This window comes from Ylistrum balloti, unplaced genomic scaffold (assembly GCF_031769215.1).
Source record: "Ylistrum balloti isolate Yb309-2 unplaced genomic scaffold, AGI_CSIRO_Ybal_v1 Utg371446, whole genome shotgun sequence".
NCBI classification, from domain to species: Eukaryota; Metazoa; Mollusca; class Bivalvia; order Pectinida; family Pectinidae; genus Ylistrum; species Ylistrum balloti.
The window spans coordinates 65,300-87,839 of record NW_026782758.1 but is presented as its reverse complement, the minus strand read 5'-3'; the positions used below and the strand labels follow the sequence as shown (position 1 = coordinate 87,839).

The 22,540-nt window shown below is 38.7% G+C and overlaps 1 protein-coding gene across 2 annotated transcripts in view; it reads left to right on the top strand.

Moving 5' to 3' along the window:
• The window catches only part of LOC132562549 (nucleoporin 88-like), an 82,994-nt gene that overhangs the window by 39,918 nt on the left and 20,536 nt on the right, over window positions 1-22,540 (top strand). The window contains exons 7-11 of one of the 2 annotated variants that reach the window (XM_060227294.1): window positions 10,694-10,792; window positions 12,880-12,961; window positions 13,543-13,647; window positions 15,259-15,405; window positions 19,147-19,269. In XM_060227294.1, coding sequence (XP_060083277.1) covers window positions 10,694-10,792; window positions 12,880-12,961; window positions 13,543-13,647; window positions 15,259-15,405; window positions 19,147-19,269 — 556 coding nt within the window. The remainder of the gene's footprint in view (window positions 1-10,693; window positions 10,793-12,879; window positions 12,962-13,542; window positions 13,648-15,258; window positions 15,406-19,146; window positions 19,270-22,540) is intronic. The other variant, XM_060227295.1, reaches the window with a different exon arrangement.

Below are 22,540 nucleotides of genomic sequence, written 5' to 3'. Positions count from 1 at the left end.
TAGTAAGTGAAATAAAGTAATACGTCTATATACACAGTGGGGAGGGAGACAGGTGTGTTTCCCTGGTATTAAGTGAAATAAAGTAATACGTCTATATACACAGTGGGGAGGGAGACAGGTGTGTTTCCCTGGTAGTAAGTGGAATAAAGTAATACGTCTATATACACAGTGGGGAGGGAGACAGGTGTGTTTCCCTGGTAGTAAGTGAAATAAAGTAATACGTCTATATACACAGTGGGGAGGGAGACAGGTGTGTTTCCCTGGTAGTAAGTGAAATAAAGTAATACGTCTATATACACAGTGGGGAGGGAGACAGGTGTGTTTCCCTGGTAGTAAGTGAAATAAAGTAATACGTCTATATACACAGTGGGGAGGGAGACAGGTGTGTTTCCCTGGTATTAAGTGAAATAATGTAATACGTCTATATACACACTGGGGAGGGAGACAGGTGTGTTTCCCTGGTAGTAAGTGAAATAAAGTAATACGTCTATATACACAGTGGGGAGGGAGACAGGTGTGTTTCCCTGGTAGTAAGTGAAATAAAGTAATACGTCTATATACACAGTGGGGAGGGAGACAGGTGTGTTTCCCTGGTATTAAGTGAAATAAAGTAATACGTCTATATACACAGTGGGGAGGGAGACAGGTGTGTTTCCCTGGTAGTAAGTGAAATAAAGTAATACGTCTATATACACAGTGGGGAGGGAGACAGGTGTGTTTCCCTGGTATTAAGTGAAATAAAGTAATACGTCTATATACACAGTGGGGAGGGAGACAGGTGTGTTTCCCTGGTAGTAAGTGAAATAAAGTAATACGTCTATATACACAGTGGGGAGGGAGACAGGTGTGTTTCCCTGGTAGTAAGTGAAATAAAGTAATACGTCTATATACACAGTGGGGAGGGAGACAGGTGTGTTTCCCTGGTATTAAGTGAAATAAAGTAATACGTCTATATACACAGTGGGGAGGGAGACAGGTGTGTTTCCCTGGTAGTAAGTGAAATAAAGTAATACGTCTATATACACAGTGGGGAGGGAGACAGGTGTGTTTCCCTGGTAGTAAGTGAAATAAAGTAATACGTCTATATACACAGTGGGGAGGGAGACAGGTGTGTTTCCCTGGTATTAAGTGAAAAAAGTAATAGGTCTATATACACAGTGGGGAGGGAGACAGGTGTGTTTCCCTGGTAGTAAGTGAAATAAAGTAATACGTCTATATACACAGTGGGGAGGGAGACAGGTGTGTTTCCCTGGTAGTAAGTGAAATAAAGTAATACGTCTATATACACACTGGGGAGGGAGACAGGTGTGTTTCCCTGGTAGTAAGTGAAATAAAGTAATACGTCTATATACACAGTGGGGAGGGAGACAGGTGTTTTTCCCTGGTAGTAAGTGAAATAAAGTAATACGTCTATATACACAGTGGGGAGGGAGACAGGTGTGTTTCCCTGGTAGTAAGTGAAATAAAGTAATACGTCTATATACACAGTGGGGAGGGAGACAGGTGTGTTTCCCTGGTAGTAAGTGAAATAAAGTAATACGTCTATATACACAGTGGGGAGGGAGACAGGTGTGTTTCCCTGGTATTAAGTGAAATAAAGTAATACGTCTATATACACACTGGGGAGGGAGACAGGTGTGTTTCCCTGGTAGTAAGTGAAATAAAGTAATACGTCTATATACACAGTGGGAAGGGAGACAGGTGTGTTTCCCTGGTATTAAGTGAAATAAAGTAATACGTCTATATACACAGTGGGGAGGGAGACAGGTGTGTTTCCCTGGTAGTAAGTGAAATAAAGTAATACGTCTATATACACAGTGGGGAGGGAGACAGGTGTGTTTCCCTGGTATTAAGTGAAATAAAGTAATACGTCTATATACACAATGGGGAGGGGGATATTTGACCCTTGTGTTTGAAAAAATCATCTTGACGAGAGATTGATGACAGTTGATGCTGATGTTGGAGCTGATGACTGCGGTGGTCTTTTTCAAAACAAAAGTCCTAAAAGTATAAACAGTTGTCAGTGTATGCTGCTATAGTGAGTATTAGTGTTCTCCTGCTGGCTATCCCATCTGTACCTGGCACTAGTGTATTTGTCGACCCAAAGTGACCCGTCACGACTCTGTTAGTGTGATCATCATTCACAGTCAGCAGGGGTCGGAGGTCTAGTAAACACTGCTCTCCAACGTTTTATGATTTCGTGCATGAGAGAATCCTGCCAATTTCATTTGATACAGGTAACGCATAACGTCACGGCTACTACTGTTGTTTATTGCCGGAAATCTAGGAAACATGGTGTTTGACACTATGTGAAAAATGGAATATTTTCTCAATGAGACCTGAGCCGGTCAGGAATTAGACTTACTGGGTTACCTAGAGGTAAAAGGGAACCACAGGTCTGAGAACAAACGTCTGACAAGTTTGAAAGTGTAGTTTCATATCTCATGTTCAGCCTCAATCTAAAGTCAGAATAGAAGCATCACATTTAGATTTTATTTCCTTCTTATTTCATTTCAGTCCATCAGAAACAGAAGTACAACCAACTTTCCACCTGTAAAATGAATTATCATTATTGACTGTGGTATAGTTGTGTTATAATTGTTGTTAACATGTTAAGGATTTACCTTGATGAAGGGAGGTAACTCTAAGTTGCTGGGAGTGGTTATTATATCATTCAACTATAAGGAGAACACAAGACAATTGATTAGAAAATTAAAGTTGTGTTTTAATGATTAATTATTCATGAGCAGTTGACAGAAATGTTTTACAGAGTCTAAAACGACACTTTCCATTATTGGTTGACATGATGATAACATAATTGATGACGGCCTCACTACAGTGAAGGTCATAAGACAACATTGTCTGTTGATGTCAGGGCGTCACTATAGTGAAGGTCATATGACATCATTGTCTGTTGATGTCAGAGCATCACTACAATGAAGGTCATAAGACAAAATTGTCTGTTGATGTCAGGGCGTCACTACAGTGAAGGTCATATGACATCATTGTCTGTTGATGTCAGGGCATCACTACAGTGAAGGTCATAAGACAACATTGTCTGTTGATGACATGCCTCATCTACCACCTACAACCACCCCACACCACCTACAATCACCCCACACCACTTACAATCACCCCCCACTACCCACCTACAATCACCCTCCACCACCTACAATAACCTCCTACCACCACACCCCACCACCAACAATCACCCCCACCACCAACAATCACCCCCACCACCTACAATCATCCTCCACCACCAACAATCACCCCACACCACCTACAATCACCCCGCCACCTACAATTAACACCCCAACACCCCACCACCACCACCACCACCACCACCACCTACAATTGCCCTACCACCACTTACAATCACCCCTCCACCTACAACCACCCTACCACCTACAATCACCCCACCACCTACAATCACCCCTCCACCTACAATCACCCCCACCACTTACAATCACCCCCACCACCTACAATCACCCCACCACCACCTACAATCACCCCACCACCACCTACAATCACCCCACCACCACCTACAATCACCCCACCACTTACAATCACCCCCACCACCTACAATCACCCCCACCACCTACAATCACCCCACCACCTACAATCACCCCACCACCTACAATCACCCCACCACCTACAATCACCCCACCACCTACAATCACCCCACCACCACCTACAATCACCCCACCACCTACAATCACCCCACCACTTACAATCACCCCACCACCACCAACAATCACCCCACCACTTACAATCATCCCACCACCTACAATCACCCCCACCACCTACAATCACCCCACCACCTACAATCACCCCACCACCACCTACAATCACCCCACCACCTACAATCACCCCACCACCTACAATCACCCCACCACCTACAATCACCCCACCACCTACAATCATCCTCCACCACCTACAATCACCCCACCACCACCTACAATCACCCCACCACTTACAATCATCCCACCACCTACAATCACCCCACCACCACCTACAACCACCCCACCACTTACAATCACCCCACCACCTACAATCACCCCACCACCACTATCCCTTCCCCCCTTTGATGCTCCTGGCTCATGGTAGTTCTTAAGGCTTTTAAACCTGAGATAAAGATCTGTGTGTTTGTATGTTTGGCTCATGGTAGTTCTTAAGGCTTTTAAACCTGAGGTAAAGATCTGATTGTTTGGATGCTCCTAACTGATCCATGGCTGTTTGTGTATCTCAGGAAGCTTCGAAATGAAACGGCTTATGCTGTTATTATTTTGTCCTTGGGCAAGACACTTTCCCCAAATGGCTATCAATGATAGCAATGGGCCTCCTGTATGTTGTTGATTGAGATAGCCACCAGTTAGGACAAGAAGACCTTGTCTCAGAATGTCCCTGGTTGTCAAAGAGATAAACCAAGGAAACAGAGCTGGTATATTTGTCAGCAGATTTCAACCACATGGGTTTGTCCTGAGCACTCAAGTTTCCTCCCACAGTAAGACCCCCTTGCACATTTACATCCAGGCAAGTGATTGATAGAATATATACTTAACTTGTTTTGCAATGGTTGTAAAATGAATTAAGTTAAAAGCCATTCTGATATGTGGTTTTTTTATTAGGTCATCTGACTCGAAGGGTCGAGATGACCTATAGCCATCGTGCTTCGTTTCATCGTGCTTCACCGTGCGTCGTCTGTAAACTTTTCATTCAAAAAACTTCTTCTCAAATACTAGAAGGCCTAGGGGGCCAATACTTGGCCCATAGCATGCTGGCATGGAGCCCAACAAAGTTTGTTGAAATTAATGACCTTGACCTACTTTCAAGGTCACAGGGGTCAAATATGTTAAAATATACAAACAACTTTTTCTCAATGAGCAAAAGTCCATGAGTTCTGATATTGGGCCTGTAGGATGCTTGGAGGAAAGGCTACCAAATATTTTCAAATGAATGACCTTGACCCACTTTCGAGTTCACAGGGGTCAAATATGTTAAAATATACAAACAACTTCTTCTCAATAAGCAAAAGTCCATTAGTGCTGATATTGGGCCTGTAGGATGCTGGGATGAAGGGCTACCAAGTTTGTTCAAATGAATGACCTCGACCCACTTTCAAGGTCACAGGGGTCAAATATGTTGAAATTTTTAAACAACTTCTTCTCAACAACCAAAAGGCTCAGAATGCTGATATTGGGTCTGTAGGATGCTTGGAGGAAAGGCTACCAAGTTTGAAGGTCACAGGGATCAAATATGTTGAAATTTTTAAACAACTTCTTCTCAACAACCAAAAAGGCTCAGAATGCTGATATTGGGTCTGTAGCATGCTGGGATGAAGGGCTACCAAGTTTGTTAAAATGAATGACCTCAACCCACTTTGAAGGTCACAGGGGTCAAATATGTTAAAATATACAAACGACTTCTTCTCAATAAGCAAACGTCCATGAGTGCTGATATTGGGCCTGTAGGATGCTTTAGGAAAGGCTACCAAGTTTGTTCAAATGAATGACCTTGACCCACTTTCAAGGTCACAGGGGTCAAATATGTTGAAATATGCAAATGACTTCTCAATAACCAAAATGATTAGAGTGCTGATATTGAGCTTATAGGATGCTTTGAGGAAATGTTACCAAATGTGCTCAAGTGAATGACCTTGACCCACAGGGTTCAAATATGTTAAAATCTGTAAACGACTTCTTCTCAGTAACCAAAAGGCTCAGAGTGCTGATATTGGGCCTGTAGGATGCTGGGAGGAAGGGCTACCAAGTTTATTCAAATGAATAAAGCCCACTGTTTTAACGGCAGACTCACTGTTGTTAGAGTTTGGCTTGCTTTCTGTCAGATGACCGTTAAAGCCCATGGGCCTCTTGTTTTCTATATATATCATTTTTCAGGCATTCCACACATATTGCCCTCAGTTGAGCAAGAATCATGAAACTTGGTGTATACATTGTTTATACTTAGGCAATTAGAGTGTACCAAATATAGGGACTGCAACCCGATAGTTACAGAGTTAATGCCCTTTGATAAAATCTTGTGTCCTGAGAATAACTTTGCCTGCATGAAAATTAGGATAACTTGGTATATACATGGATCATACTGAGGCGATGTACATTGTACCGAATTCAGTGCCTGAAACCATTGCATTACAGAATTATTGCCCTTTGTTAAAATTTTGGGTCCAATATAGTTGTTCTCCAGCAAATAGAAATTCATGATAATTACATTTATAATTGATGTGAAATAATTACTATTATCTTACATTTTTTAAATGACATTTGACATGGAAAGTTTTCATATTTGTGTTTTCTAAATTTAAAGAAAGTATTAGAAAAAAAATTGTATTGTATGAAGTTGTGTGGGGGGACTTTCCCAAATTGTATTGTTATAAATATGTAATTCAAGTCTACAGTAAGAATATGTTCCCATCTAATAAGTGGTGAGGGGGACTTTCCCAAACTGCAGATAGTTGTATAGTTAGTCTGATTATATACACATTTGTTTCCGTTCTAATTTTTCAATTAACGTGTGACGTTTCATCTAGGTAATGGTCGTTGTTGGTTATGAGCTTTGCGCTGTAATTAATTATATTGCAACATTTGACTTGTTTTTCAATTAGAGAGTGACATCTGATCTCCTGATATATACAGTAATTATAAAGTTCAAGCTAGCACATGGCCTACTGTGATTTACGGGGCTCAAATCCTGCTGGGCTGCATATTGATGAAATTTGTATGCAGATCAGTAGAAAATATCTAGGTATGATGAATAGTATATGTCAGATCTGTGTGTCCTCCTCTTTCCTACTACAGCTGACAGCCGGCCGTCACACATGATCGCTTTCACAGCAAATTCCTATGCATTGTTTTGACCGTTTGCCATGAGGACAGTCATTGTAATTGGTCAGCTTTACATGTCTGTTGTTGCAGTTTCATTGTTTCACTAGTCAAGGTTGTGATTGGTCAGTTTGAGATGTAGACAGTTGTCGTGGTTGTAATAAGTCAGTTTTAGAGGTAGACAGTTGTCATGGTTGTAATAAGTCAGTTTTAGATGTAGACAGTTTCATGTTTGTAATAAGTCATTTTAGGTTGTTTGTAATAAGTCAGTTTTAAGTTGTCAGTTTTAGATGGTTGTAATAAGTAGTTTTACAGTTGTCATGGTTGTAATAAGTCAGTTTTAGATGTAGACAGTTGTCATGGTTGTAATAAGTCAGTTTTAGATGTAGACAGTTGTCATGGTTGTGATTGGTCAGTTTCATGACAGTTGTCATGGTTGTACAGTTTCATGTTGGTTGTAATAAGTCAGTTTTAGATGTAGACAGTTGTCATGGTTGTAATAAGTCAGTTTTAGATGTAGACAGTTTCATGTTTGTAATAAGTCAGTTTTAGATGTAGACAGTTGTCATAGTTGTAATAAGTCAGTTTTAGATGTAGACAGTTGTCATGGTTGTAATAAGTCAGTTTTAGATGTAGACAGTTGTCATGGTTGTAATAAGTCAGTTTTAGATGTAGACAGTTGTCATAGTTGTAATAAGTCAGTTTTAGATGTAGACAGTTGTCATGGTTGTAATAAGTCAGTTTTAGATGTAGACAGTTGTCATGGTTGTAATAAGTCAGTTTTAGATGTAGACAGTTGTCGTGGTTGTAATAAGTCAGTTTTAGATGTGTAGACAGTTGTCAGTTGTCATGGTTGTAATAAGTCAGTTTTAGATGTAGACAGTTGTCATGGTTGTAATAAGTCAGTTTTAGATGTAGACAGTTGTCATAGTTGTAATAAGTCAGTTTTAGATGTAGACAGTTGTCATAGTTGTAATAAGTCAGTTTTAGATGTAGACAGTTGTCATAGTTGTAATAAGTCAGTTTTAGATGTAGACAGTTGTCAGTTTTAGATGTAGACAGTTGTCATAGTTGTAATAAGTCAGTTTTAGATGTAGACAGTTGTCATGGTTGTAATAAGTCAGTTTTAGAGGTAGACAGTTGTCATGGTTGTAATAAGTCAGTTTTAGAGGTAGACAGTTGTCATGGTTGTAATAAGTCAGTTTTAGATGTAGACAGTTGTCGTGGTTGTAATAAGTCAGTTTAAGAGGTAGACAGTTATCATGGTTGTAATAAGTCAGTTTTAGATGTAGACAGTTGTCGTGGTTGTAATAAGTCAGTTTTAGAGGTAGACAGTTGTCATGGTTGTAATAAGTCAGTTTTAGATGTAGACAGTTGTCGTGGTTGTAATAAGTCAGTTTTAGAGGTAGACAGTTGTCATGGTTGTAATAAGTCAGTTTTAGATGTAGACAGTTGTCATGGTTGTAATAAGTCAGTTTTAGATGTAGACAGTTGTCATGGTTGTGATTGGTCAGTTTTAGAGGTAGACAGTTGTCATGGTTGTAATAAGTCAGTTTTAGAGGTAGACAGTTGTCATGGTTGTAATAAGTCAGTTTTAGATGTAGACAGTTGTCATGGTTGTAATAAGTCAGTTTTAGATGTAGACAGTTGTCATGGTTGTAATAAGTCAGTTTTAGATGTAGACAGTTGTCATGGTTGTAATAAGTCAGTTTTAGATGTAGACAGTTGTCATGGTTGTAATAAGTCAGTTTTAGATGTAGACAGTTGTCATGGTTGTGATTGGTCAGTTTCAGATGTAGACAGTTGTCATGGTTGTAATAAGTCAGTTTTAGATGTAGACAGTTGTCATAGTTGTAACAGTTGTCATGGTTGTAATAAGTCAGTTTTAGATGTAGACAGTTGTCATGGTTGTAATAAGTCAGTTTTAGATGTAGACAGTTGTCATGGTTGTGATTGGTCAGTTTCAGAGGTAGACAGTTGTCATGGTTGTGATTGGTCAGTTTCAGAGGTAGACAGTTGTCATGGTTGTGATTGGTCAGTTTTAGAGGTAGACAGTTGTCATGGTTGTGATTGGTCAGTTTTAGAGGTAGACAGTTGTCATGGTTGTGATTGGTCAGTTTTAGAGGTAGACAGTTGTCATGGTTGTGATTGGTCAGTTTCAGAGGTAGACAGTTGTCATAGTTGTGATTGGTCAGTTTTAGAGGTAGACAATTGCAGTTATTTAGAAATTAAACAAAACTGCATTACATTTGATTTTCCACTTTGCATTGGTGTTAAGATACTTACTGTTTTTTCCTTTAGATATTGCAGAATGCCTACACGATTTAGAAAATTTGAGTGAAAATTCTCACATCATTGATAAATTAATTTTGTCGATACGATCTTGGGGCTTTTTTTTTTGTTTGTTTTTTTTTCCCCTAAATTCGACTTAAATTCTTCATACCAATAGCTATTTACCACAGTAGGTAATTATACTGTGAACATACATATTTAAGTATTCATCTTTTTTTGCTGCTGAAAGTGTTTGGCTCATAAGATATACTGCTGCCTTAATTACAGTTCTGTACATTGTTTATAATCTCATTGTTAAGGTAAGAAAAATGTATTTTTGCTCTAATTAGTCGAAAGGTGATAAAAATGGGATTAAATCCTGCCAGATTAAGTACATTTGTAGGCCCTTAAGTGTTTAACATTCTCACAAACATGTTCTAGTTCGCTTCTTCTATTTTTGTTTGGGTACATTAATATTTTACTACCGTAATTGTTTTTCATTTGTCTTCTTCCTTTTCATTCAGTTTCATTTACGTTTGTTTGCATTCCTTTGCATTTGCTTTCATTTGTGTTTGCATTCACCGGATGTATATGTCATGTTGAAATCAGGAAATGTTCAAATGTTAAAATCGTCGTCAGAGCCGTCACGATTTTAGTTATTAAAAATTTAATACCTTAATTATCCGACAATGGTTTGAATGATAGGTAACAAAGGATCTCTCTCAGGGAACTGATTAGAAAAATTGCCAACAGGCATCCAACTTGGATTTGGCAGTTGAAGATTTATTTTCACCATTTCTTCAAGGAATTTTTCAATGTCATATAATTATGAGCAAAAAACAAAATCTGTCTAACGAGTGTTGTGAGGTCTGAGAAAATGTTGAACAATAAAGACAAAAATCAGTTTTTTAAATGTGAAGTTTTCTGTTTTGATCTCCAAGTAAAACTAAAAGTAAAAGATGGTCTTCAAATGTTAAAAGAAAACTTTAGACTTTCTCGATACAGATGTACAAATACATGGGGAAACTCTCAATAGGTCCCCATACAGGTGTTTTGTATACAAATACATGGGGAAACTCTCAATAGGTCCCCATACAGGTGTTTTGTATACAAATACATGGGAAAACTCTCAATAGGTCCCCATACAGGTGTTTTGTATACAAATACATGGGAAAACTCTCAATAGGTCCCCATACAGGTGTTTTGTATACAAATACATGGGAAAACTCTCAATAGGTCCCCATACAGGTGTTTTGTATACAAATACATGGGAAAACTCTCAATAGGTCCCCATACAGGTGTTTTGTATACAAATACATGGGAAAACTCTCAATAGGTCCCCATACAGGTGTTTTGTATACAAATACATGGGGAAACTCTCAATAGGTCCCCATACAGGTGTTTTGTATACAAATACATGGGAAAACTCTCAATAGGTCCCCATACAGGTGTTTTGTATACAAATACATGGGGAAACTCTCAATAGGTCCCCATACAGGTGTTTTGTACATAAATACATGGGGCGGAAAAATTAATAGATCCCCATAGAGGTAATATTTGAAAATAGAATTTTCTTGTTTCAGATGCTGTCAATTCTGATTGGTACCATTGTTCTCATGTTGCCGGAATCCACACAGTCATCCTTCCCTGGCTTGATAGCTTGGAGACGTTCTGTTACGATGGTAACCATAGAAACTTTTTTGTCTCATTTGAAATAAAACAAAGACCAAGGAAATTTACCAGTGCTTTGAAAAAAAATGTTGGGTTCTGTTTTGTATTAGCCAAGAAATTTTGTCCTTTGATTGTCCCTTTTGAGTTTTGTCAAGGCCTAACTTTTCTATGTTTTCATTGTGTCCCTATTGAGTTTTGTCAAGGCCTAACTTTTCTATCTTTTGATTGTGTCCCTATTGAGTTTTGTCAAGGCCTAACTTTTCTATGTTTTCATTGTGTCCCTATTGAGTTTTGTCAAGGCCTAACTTTTCTATCTTTTGATTGTGTCCCTATTGAGTTTTGTCAAGGCCTAACTTTTCTATCTTTTGATTGTGTCCCTATTGAGTTTTGTCAAGGCCTAACTTTTCTATCTTTTGATTGTGTCCCTATTGAGTTTTGTCAAGGCCTACCTTCTCTATCTTTTGATTGTGTCCCTATTGAGTTTTGTCAAGGCCTAACTTTTCTATGTTTTCATTGTGTCCCTATTGAGTTTTGTCAAGGCCTAACTTTTCTATGTTTTGATTGTGTCCCTATTGAGTTTTGTCAAGGCCTAACTTTTCTATGTTTTCATTGTGTCCCTATTGAGTTTTGTCAAGGCCTAACTTTTCTATGTTTTCATTGTGTCCCTATTGAGTTTTGTCAAGGCCTAACTTTTCTATCTTTTGATTGTGTCCCTATTGAGTTTTGTCAAGGCCTAACTTTTCTATCTTTTGATTGTGTCCCTATTGAGTTTTGTCAAGGCCTAACTTTTCTATGTTTTCATTGTGTCCCTATTGAGTTTTGTCAAGGCCTAACTTTTCTATCTTTTGATTGTGTCCCTATTGAGTTTTGTCAAGGCCTAACTTTTCTATGTTTTCATTGTGTCCCTATTGAGTTTTGTCAAGGCCTAACTTTTCTATGTTTTCATTGTGTCCCTATTGAGTTTTGTCAAGGCCCTTTACTGCAAGGTAGGTGTAACTAACTTTTCTATCTTTTGATTGTGTCCCTATTGAGTTTTTTCAAGGCCTAACTTTTCTATGTTTTCATTGTGTCCCTATTGAGTTTTGTCAAGGCCTAACTTTTCTATCTTTTGATTGTGTCCCTATTGAGTTTTGTCAAGGCCTAACTTTTCTATGTTTTCATTGTGTCCCTATTGAGTTTTGTCAAGGCCTAACTTTTCTATCTTTTGATTGTGTCCCTATTGAGTTTTGTCAAGGCCTAACTTTTCTATGTTTTGATTGTGTCCCTATTGAGTTTTGTCATGGCCTAACTTTTCTATCTTTTGATTGTGTCCCTATTGAGTTTTGTCAAGGCCTAACTTTTCTATGTTTTCATTGTGTCCCTATTGAGTTTTGTCAAGGCCTAACTTTTCTATCTTTTGATTGTGTCCCTATTGAGTTTTGTCAAGGCCTAACTTTTCTATGTTTTCATTGTGTCCCTATTGAGTTTTGTCAAGGCCTAACTTTTCTATGTTTTCATTGTGTCCCTATTGAGTTTTGTCAAGGCCTAACTTCTCTATCTTTTGATTGTGTCCCTATTGAGTTTTGTCATGGCCTAACTTTTCTATCTTTTGATTGTGTCCCTATTGAGTTTTGTCAAGGCCTAACTTCTCTATCTTTTGATTGTGTCCCTATTGAGTTTTGTCAAGGCCTAACTTCTCTATCTTTTGATTGTGTCCCTATTGAGTTTTGTCAAGGCCTAACTTCTCTATCTTTTGATTGTGTCCCTATTGAGTTTTGTCAAGGCCTAACTTCTCTATCTTTTGATTGTGTCCCTATTGAGTTTTGTCAAGGCCTAACTTCTCTATCTTTTGATTGTGTCCCTATTGAGTTTTGTCAAGGCCTAACTTTTCTATGTTTTGATTGTGTCCCTATTGAGTTTTGTCAAGGCCTAACTTTTCTATGTTTTGATTGTGTCCCTATTGAGTTTTGTCAAGGCCTAACTTCTCTATCTTTTGATTGTGTCCCTATTGAGTTTTGTCAAGGCCTAACTTTTCTATCTTTTGATTGTGTCATTCTCGTGATTTACTTGAGCCTGGATGGTACATCCAAAGTCAATTGTTATTCTGATTTTTCTGCAGATGGCACAGACTTAAAGGACCTGCCAGAACAGCAAGAATGTATTGTTGAACACCTGATATGTACAAAACCTTTACTGTCAAGGTAGGTGTAACCATGGATACCTGATATGTACAAAACATTTACTGTCAAGGTAGGTGTAACCATGGATACCTGATATGTACAAAACCTTTACTGTCAAGGTAGGTGTAACCATGGATACCTGATATGTACAAAACCTTTACTGTCAAGGTAGGTGTAACCATGGATACCTGATATGTACAAAACCTTTACTGTCAAGGTAGGTGTAACCATGGATACCTGATATGTACAAAACCTTTACTGTCAAGGTAGGTGTAACCATGGATACCTGATATGTACAAAACCTTTACTGTCAAGGTAGGTGTAACCATGGATACCTTATATGTACAAAACCTTTACTGTAAATGTATGTGTAACACTGGATACCTGATATGTACAGAACCTTTACTGTCAAGGTAGGTGTAACCATGGATACCTGATATGTACTGAATTATTAAAAGTTTGTATGAATTTTCTTTACATGACAAACATAGGAATGCACTTATATGGTGTAGGATAGATCCCCATAATTTACAGAACAGAAGCAGGCAAATCAGTGATACATTGTAATTTTAGTTGCCAAGTGTCATTTTTTTGCATTACAGTCCGCCGTCCCCTGTACTTGGAGTGGGAGTTGTCAGAGAGGCTTCTCTCGGAACATTTCTCCTTGTCCTGACAAGCGACATTCACTTTGTGTCCCTTCCACTGAGGTAAGATTTTTATTGACATACGTCAGGGTCTTAAAATGTTTTCCTCACTGATAAGTGACCTGATGTGACATACGTCAGGGTCTTAAAATGTTTTCCTCACTGATAAATGACCTGATGTGACATACGTCAGAGTCTTAAAATGTTTTCCTCACTGATAAGTGACCTGATGTGACATACGTCAGGGTCTTAAAATGTTTTCCTCACTGATAAATGACCTGATGTGACATGTTTTCCTCACTGATAAATGACCTGATGTGACATACGTCAGGGTCTTAAAATGTTTTCCTCACTGATAAATGACCTGATGTGACATACGTCAGGGTCTTAGAATGTTTCTCCTCACTGATAAGTGACCTGATGTGACATACGTCAGGGTCTTAAAATGTTTTCCTCACTGATAAATGACCTGATGTGACATACGTCAGGGTCTTAAAATGTTTTCCTCACTGATAAATGACCTGATGTGACATACGTCAGGGTCTTAGAATGTTTCTCCTCACTGATAAGTGACCTGATGTGACATACGTCAGGGTCTTAAAATGTTTTCCTGACTGATAAGTGACTTGATGTGACATACGTCAGGGTCTTAAAATGTTTTCCTGACTGATAAGTGACTTGATGTGTCATACGTCAGGGTCTTAGAATGTTTCTCCTCACTGATAAGTGACCTGATGTGACATACGTCAGGGTCTTAAAATGTTTTCCTCACTGATAAATGACCTGATGTGACATACGTCAGGGTCTTAGTTTCTCCTCAATGTTTGTGACTCCTCACTGATAAGTGACCTGATGTGACATACGTCAGGGTCTTAAAATGTTTTCCTCACTGATAAGTGCCCTGATGTGACATACGTCAGGGTCTTAAAATGTTTTCCTGACTGATAAGTGACCTGATGTGACATACGTCAGGGTCTTAGAATGTTTCTCCTCACTGATAAATGACCTGATGTGACATACGTCAGGGTCTTAAAATGTTTTCCTCACTGATAAGTGACCTGATGTGACATACGTCAGAGTCTTAAAATGTTTTCCTCACTGATAAGTGCCCTGATGTGACATACGTCAGAGTCTTAAAATGTTTTCCGGACTGATAAGTGCCCTGATGTGACATACGTCAGAGTCTTAAAATGTTTTCCTGACTGATAAGTGACCTGATGTGACATACGTCAGGGTCTTAAAATGTTTTCCTCACTGATAAGTGCCCTGATGTGACATACGTCAGGGTCTTAAAATGTTTTCCTCACTGATAAGTGCCCTGATGTGACATACGTCAGGGTCTTAAAATGTTTTCCTCACTGATAAGTGACCTGATGTGACATACGTCAGGGTCTTAAAATGTTTTCCTGACTGATAAGTGACCTGATGTGACATACGTCAGGGTCTTAGAATGTTTTCCTCACTGATAAGTGACCTGATGTGACATACGTCAGGGTCTTAAAATGTTTTCCTGACTGATAAGTGACCTGATGTGACATACGTCAGGGTCTTAAAATGTTTTCCTCACTGATAAGTGACCTGATGTGACATACGTCAGGGTCTTAAAATGTTTTCCTCACTGATAAGTGACTTGATATGACACAGATCATGATCTACAAACTTGTTATATTTCAGCACCAGTACTAAGTACAAATTGTCTACCCCAGTCATGGGAACATCACCCAGACTTATTCAATCACCACTACGGAGCCTAGCACAGGAACCCTTCCACCAGCATATTGCCAAGATTCTTGCGAGGAAGTCCACTAATCCAGTACTCAAGTAAGTTATGGCTAGCCATTGGAAGCTCACCAGCTAATCTGTTTTCTCCATACTCTTCAAATGCAGAAATGATAATTGTGTAAGACTAGTCTCTGAAGCTCACCAGCTAATCTGTAATGATAATTGTGTGAGACTAGTCTCTGAAGCTCACCAGCTAATCTGTAATGATAATTGTGTAAGACTAGTCTCTGAAGCTCACCAGCTAATCTGTAATGATAATTGTGTAAGACTAGTCTCTGAAGCTCACCAGCTAATCTGTAATGATAATTGTGTAAGACTAGTCTCTGAAGCTCACCAGCTAATCTGTAATGATAATTGTGTAAGACTAGTCTCTGAAGCTCACCAGCTAATCTGTAATGATAATTGTGTAAATTGTGTGTGAGACTAGTCTCTGAAGCTCACCAGCTAATCTGTAATGATAATTGTGTGAGACTAGCTAATCACCAGCTAATCTGTAATGATAATTGTGTAAGACTAGTCTCTGAAGCTCACCAGCTAATCTGTAATGATAATTGTGTGAGACTAGTCTCTGAAGCTCACCAGCTAATCTGTAATGATAATTGTGTAAGACTAGTCTCTGAAGCTCACCAGTTGATCTGTAATGATAATTGTGTAAGATAATCTGTAATGATAATTGTGTAAGACTAGTCTCTGAAGCTCACCAGCTAATCTGTAATGATAATTGTGTGAGACTAGTCTCTGAAGCTCACCAGCTAATCTGTAATGATAATTGTGTAAGACTAGTCTCTGAAGCACACAGCTAATCTGTAATGATAATTGTGTAAGACTAGTCTCTGAAGCTCACCAGCTAATCTGTAATGATAATTGTGTAAGACTAGTCTCTGAAGCTCACCAGCTAATCTGTAATGATAATTGTGTAAGACTAGTCTCTGAAGCTCACCAGCTAATCTGTAATGATAATTGTGTAAGACTAGTCTCTGAAGCTCACCAGCTAATCTGTAATGATAATTGTGTGAGACTAGTCTCTGAAGCTCACCAGCTAATCTGTAATGATAATTGTGTAAGACTAGTCTCTGAAGCTCACCAGCTAATCTGTAATGATAATTGTGTAAGACTAGTCTCTGAAGCTCACTAGCTAATCTGTAATGATAATTGTGTAAGACTAGTCTCTGAAGCTCACCAGCTAATCTGTAATGATAATTGTGTGAGACTAGTCTCTGAAGCTCACCAGCTAATCTGTAATGATAATTGTGTAAGACTAGCCTCTGAAGCTTACTAGCTAATCTGTAATGATAATTGTGTAAGACTAGCCTCTGAAGCTCACCAGCTAATCTGTAATGATAATTGTGTAAGACTAGCCTCTGAAGCTCACCAGCTAATCTGTAATGATAATTGTGTAAGACTAGTCTCTGAAGCTCACCAGCTAATCTGTAATGATAATTGTGTAAGACTAGTCTCTGAAGCTTACTAGCTAATCTGTAATGATAATTGTGTAAGACTAGCCTCTGAAGCTTACTAGCTAATCTGTAATGATAATTGTGTGAGACTAGTCTCTGAAGCTCACCAGCTAATCTGTAATGATAATTGTGTGAGACTAGTCTCTGAAGCTCACCAGCTAATCTGTAATGATAATTGTGTAAGACTAGTCTCTGAAGCTCACCAGCTAATCTGTAATGATAATTGTGTGAGACTAGTCTCTGAAGCTCACCAGCTAATCTGTAATGATAATTGTGTGAGACTAGTCTCTGAAGCTCACCAGCTAATCTGTAATGATAATTGTGTAAGACTAGCCTCTGAAGCTCACCAGCTAATCTGTAATGATAATTGTGTAAGACTAGTCTCTGAAGCTCACCAGCTAATCTGATTTTCCTTCTTCAAAGGAAGTGCCACATAGGGGTGATATCTGGATTTGTTGTCAAAGTCCAAGGTCAAGGTCACTGTTAATGTAAATATTAAATAGAAAATTTATCTCCGTAAAATATCTTTTGTTCTGTTTGGATGATTACACTCCAACTTTCTCCATTGTTTCTTTACAGGAAGTTCTAGCTTTCAATTGCCATTCAGAAAACAAAGTTGAAGGTTACCATTACTATAAATATAAAAAACATATAGTGAAAATTTTATCATGTTACTGGTGAAGGTCATATTTGAAACGTTTTAATCGTAAATATTCTGTTATGACATAATGAAGCAATGATAGATTAAAACCCAGTTAGAAGTCAATCACTTATAGGTCAAGGTCAAATGTCAAGGTTAAAATTTGAAGTATTTATTTATATTTCACGAGAAGATGATTGTGTCTAAAGCATAAAACAAAAATTTAATGTCAGCGTAACAGTTTTTCTTGAGTCTGACACAATATAGAGCCTTTCCTTAGTTATGTCAGTGCACTAGTTTTCCGATGCTCTTGAAACACTCAGATGATCATGTGTATGATGAGATTTGTAAGCCTACCAGCAAACATTATTTTCCAATACTTGTCAAACACTCCAATGATCATGTATATAGTGAGTTTCATAAGCTTACAAGCAAACATTAGTTTCCCATACTTGTCAAACACTCCAATGATCATGTGTATGGTGAGTTTCATAAGCTTACAAGCAAACATTAGTTTCCCATACTTGTCAAACACTCCAATGATCATGTGTATGGTGAGTTTCATAAGCATACAAGCAAACATTAGTTTCCCATACTTGTCAAACACTCCAATGATCATGTGTATGGTGAGTTTCATAAGCTTACAAGCAAACATTAGTTTCCCATACTTGTCAAACACTCCAATGATCATGTGTATGGTGAGTTTCATAAGCTTACAAGCAAACATTAGTTTCCCATACTTGTCAAACACTCCAATGATCATGTGTATGGTGAGTTTCATAAGCATACAAGCAAACATTAGTTTCCCATACTTGTCAAACACTCCAATGATCATGTGTATGGTGAGTTTCATAAGCATACAAGCAAACATTAGTTTCCCATACTCTTCAAGTACTCAGCTGATCACATGTATGCTGACCAGTGATGTGTTGGTGACAGGTTAAATCAGTCAGCTGTTGGACGGGAGTTACCTGGTCTTGTTTTGACACCTGTCAATGTTAAGTGTAATTCAGGTGTGTTGTGTATATATTAAGTTTTAATTATACATATATACCTAAAATAGTTTTAACTGGAAGAGTTAAAGTTTCATAACAGTTTGAAAACAATTTGACAGAGCACAGGTGTGACAACCTGGCTGCAGGAAAAAAAACCTTCCCTTTATGAGTATTAAATACTCCATTTTAGGTTTAAAGTAGGAATTTCTCCGTGCATTCACACAATATCTATCAAAGAACATGGAGGATCTTTCCAAAATTTTAAGCAAATATTCAATTGATCAATACATGTGTGGTAAATAAAAATAATGAAATATGGTATTTAAAATGGCCACCAATCAGCCATTTTGGATAAATACAGTACCAGTGGTTTTTCACTTTTGCACATTGTCAATGTCTTCTAATAGAATTAAATAATTTTCATTAAATTTATGGCGTTTACATATTATCCATTTCCCTGTAAGGATTTAAATGTTTGGCAAGTTCTGTGCATATTTAATGAGGCTGCTGCATTATATTAATATCAGATATTAATTAATAATGAAGAGGAAATTTTAATAAGAGCTGAAATTTAATTTCAATATTTTTGAATAGTTTTCTCACATGAAAACTATTGTCAAACCTGCAAACCCCACTCCCAACAGATCACAGAAGTTCACATCAATGTTGTATGTAATATTCGTTACAGGTCAGCTAAGGCAGCCTCCATGTCATCACAGGAATGCTTCCAGTTGTTGTCGCGGACAACTCAGGTATTCCGTGAGGAATACTTACAGAAACAGGGACTGGCCCAACAGGAAATTCAGAAAAGGTATGTATACCAAATCCTTACACAGGTTGACACAAAGTGTGAAGGATTTTCAAGCACCAGAAAGTCACCAATTCTGCAATTTTGAGAGTCTCCTGGTCCATGTTAACTGCCTAAAACTCACCTGATTCACTATATAAATGTCACTTACTCCTAGTCCACTGCCTTAATGTCACTTACTCCTGGTCCAGTGCCTCAATGTTACTTACTCCTGGTCCAGTGCCTTAATGTTACTTACTCCTGATCCCCTACCTTAATGTTACTTACTCCTGGTCCAGTGCCTTAATGTTACTTACTCCTGATCCCCTACCTTAATGTCACCTATTCCTGGTTCACTCCCTTAATGTCACATACCCCTGGTTCACGCCCTAAAATTCACCTATTCCTGGTTCACTACCTTAATGTCACATACCCCTGGTTCACTACCTTAATGTCACCTATTCCTGGTTCACTACCTTAATGTCACCTATTCCTGGTTCACTACCTTAATGTCACCTACCCCTGGTTCACTACCTTAATGTCACCTATTCCTGGTTCACTCCCTTAATGTCACATACCCCTGGTTCACTACCTTAATGTCACATACCCCTGGTTCACTACCTTAATGTCACCTATTCCTGGTTCACTACCTTAATGTCACCTATTCCTGGTTCACTACCTTAATGTCACCTACCCCTGGTTCACTACCTTAATGTCACCTATTCCTGGTTCACTCCCTTAATGTCACCTATTCCTGGTTCACTACCTTAACGTCACCTATTCCTGGTTCACTCCTTTAATGTCACATACCCCTGGTTCACGCCCTAAAATTCACCTATTCCTGGTTCACGCCCTAAAATTCACCTATTCCTGGTTCACTACCTTAATGTCACCTATTCCTGGTTCACTACCTTAATGTCACCTATTCCTGGTTCACTACCTTAATGTCACCTATTCCTGGTTCACTCCCTTAATGTCACCTATTCCTGGTTCACTACCTTAACGTCACCTATTCCTGGTTCACTCCTTTAATGTCACATACCCCTGGTTCACGCCCTAAAATTCAACTATTCCTGGTTCACTACCTTAATGTCACCTATTCCTGGTTCCCTACCTTAATGTCACCTATTCCTGGTTCACTACCTTAATGTCACCTATTCCTGGTTCACTACCTTAATGTCACCTATTCCTGGTTCACTCCTTTAATGTCACATACCCCTGGTTCATGCCCTAAAATTCAACTATTCCTGGTTCCCTACCTTAATGTCACATATTCCTGGTTCCCTACCTTAATGTCACCTATTCCTGGTTCACTCCTTTAACGTCACATACCCCTGGTTCACGCCCTAAAATTCAACTATTCCTGGTTCACTACCTTAATGTCACCTATTCCTGGTTCCCTACCTACACCTATTCCTGGTTCACTACCTTAATATCACCTATTCCTGGTTCACTACCTTAATGTCACCTATTCCTGGTTCACTCCCTTAATGTCACATATTCCTGGTTCACTACCTTAATGTCACCTATTCCTGGTTCACTCCTTTAATGTCACCTATTCCTGGTTCATTCCCTAAATGTCACCTACCCCTGGTTCACTACCTAAATGTCACCTACCCCTGGTTCACTACCTAAATGTCACCTACCCCTGGTTCACTACCTAAATGTCACCTACCCCTGGTTCACTACCTAAATGTCACCTACCCCTGGTTCACTCTCTAAATGTCACCTACCCCTGGTTCACTCTCTAAATGTCACCTACCCCTGGTTCACTCTCTAAATGTCACCTACCCCTGGTTCACTCTCTAAATGTCACCTACCCCTGGTTCACTACCTAAATGTCACATACCCCTGGTTTACTCTCTAAATGTCACCTATTCCTGGTTCACTCTCTAAATGTCACCTACCCCTGGTTCACTCTCTAAATGTCACCTACCCCTGGTTCACTCTCTAAATGTCACCTTCCCCTGGTTCACTCTCTAAATGTCACCAACCCCTGGTTCACTCTAAATGTTACCTATTCCTGGTTCACTCTCTAAATGTCACATACCCCTGGTTCACTCTCTAAATGTTACCTATTCCTGGTTCACTCTCTAAATGTCACATACCCCTGGTTCACTCTCTAAATGTTACCTATTCCTGGTTCACTCTCTAAATGTTACCTACCCCTGGTTCACTACCTAAATGTCACATACCCCTGGTTCACTCTCTAAATGTCACCTACCCCTGGTTCACTCTCTAAATGGTCACCTATTCCTGGTTATCTACTGGTCATAATTGATGTTTTTTTTAAGATAGTTCATAAATGCCTTGTTCTAACAAATTCATATCAAAAAGATATGAAAACCATCCCTTAGTTTTGTGGATTTTATCCTTCACATAGACTTGTTCTGATGCAGATCACAATCAGTATGGACAGCATTGCTTTCTGCATGTAAGCCAGTGAACTTGTTGACATGAAAATGATTTTTGAGGCAATAAAATTGAAATTGAATGTGTGAGGGGAATATCTGTGCCCAGTTCATCGGTGTGTGGCACACATCAGCTAATGGCATTGTGATGAGCAGTAGCTTGACAGTGTGACAGCTGTTATGGCCTTTTGGATTGACAGATTTACACCCTAGACTCGACAGCTGACTATCAAAATTTAACTTCACCCTTTTTTTAACCCTTCGAATACCTGAAATAAAATGTATTAATTATGTATGATGTATATATGTGATGGAGTATTTCTCATCGCTGCACCTGTCAGTGTACGGCTATCGATGTCAGTCCCGCACAAATCCCTGTCACGCGTCATCGACGCACAGCCCCACAAATCAGCGTCACCACAGGCTTTAAATGTCGTAACAATGTCGCGTAGATAAAATTTATGATGGCAATTTTACATAATAATCAATTAACTTTAAACCTATCACCTACTCAAGCATTTGGAAGGCTGCGTGATGTATGTTTGTATATATCAGAATGTTATATAGTTTGGTAGACTACGAAATATATTTAATCAATTATTCAAGCCTGCTGACTTACCTGTGTCCATTTCATGAATGTTGAAATATATCTTGAATCCTAGAAAAACTGAGCATTACTGACTGTGATTGTCAAGATATTCTGATTTTACTGTGCTGAAACTTTTCCACTTGTTAGCAGCATATGAAAACAGACCAACAGGTTATACTGTTTCCTGTATCAAGCAAAACTCAATACCTAACAGAGGATACAGAATTCATGGATGGCTGAAAAGTCACTATTGGACAAATTTGGTAGAATAAATAAGTATATATCATTATTCCTC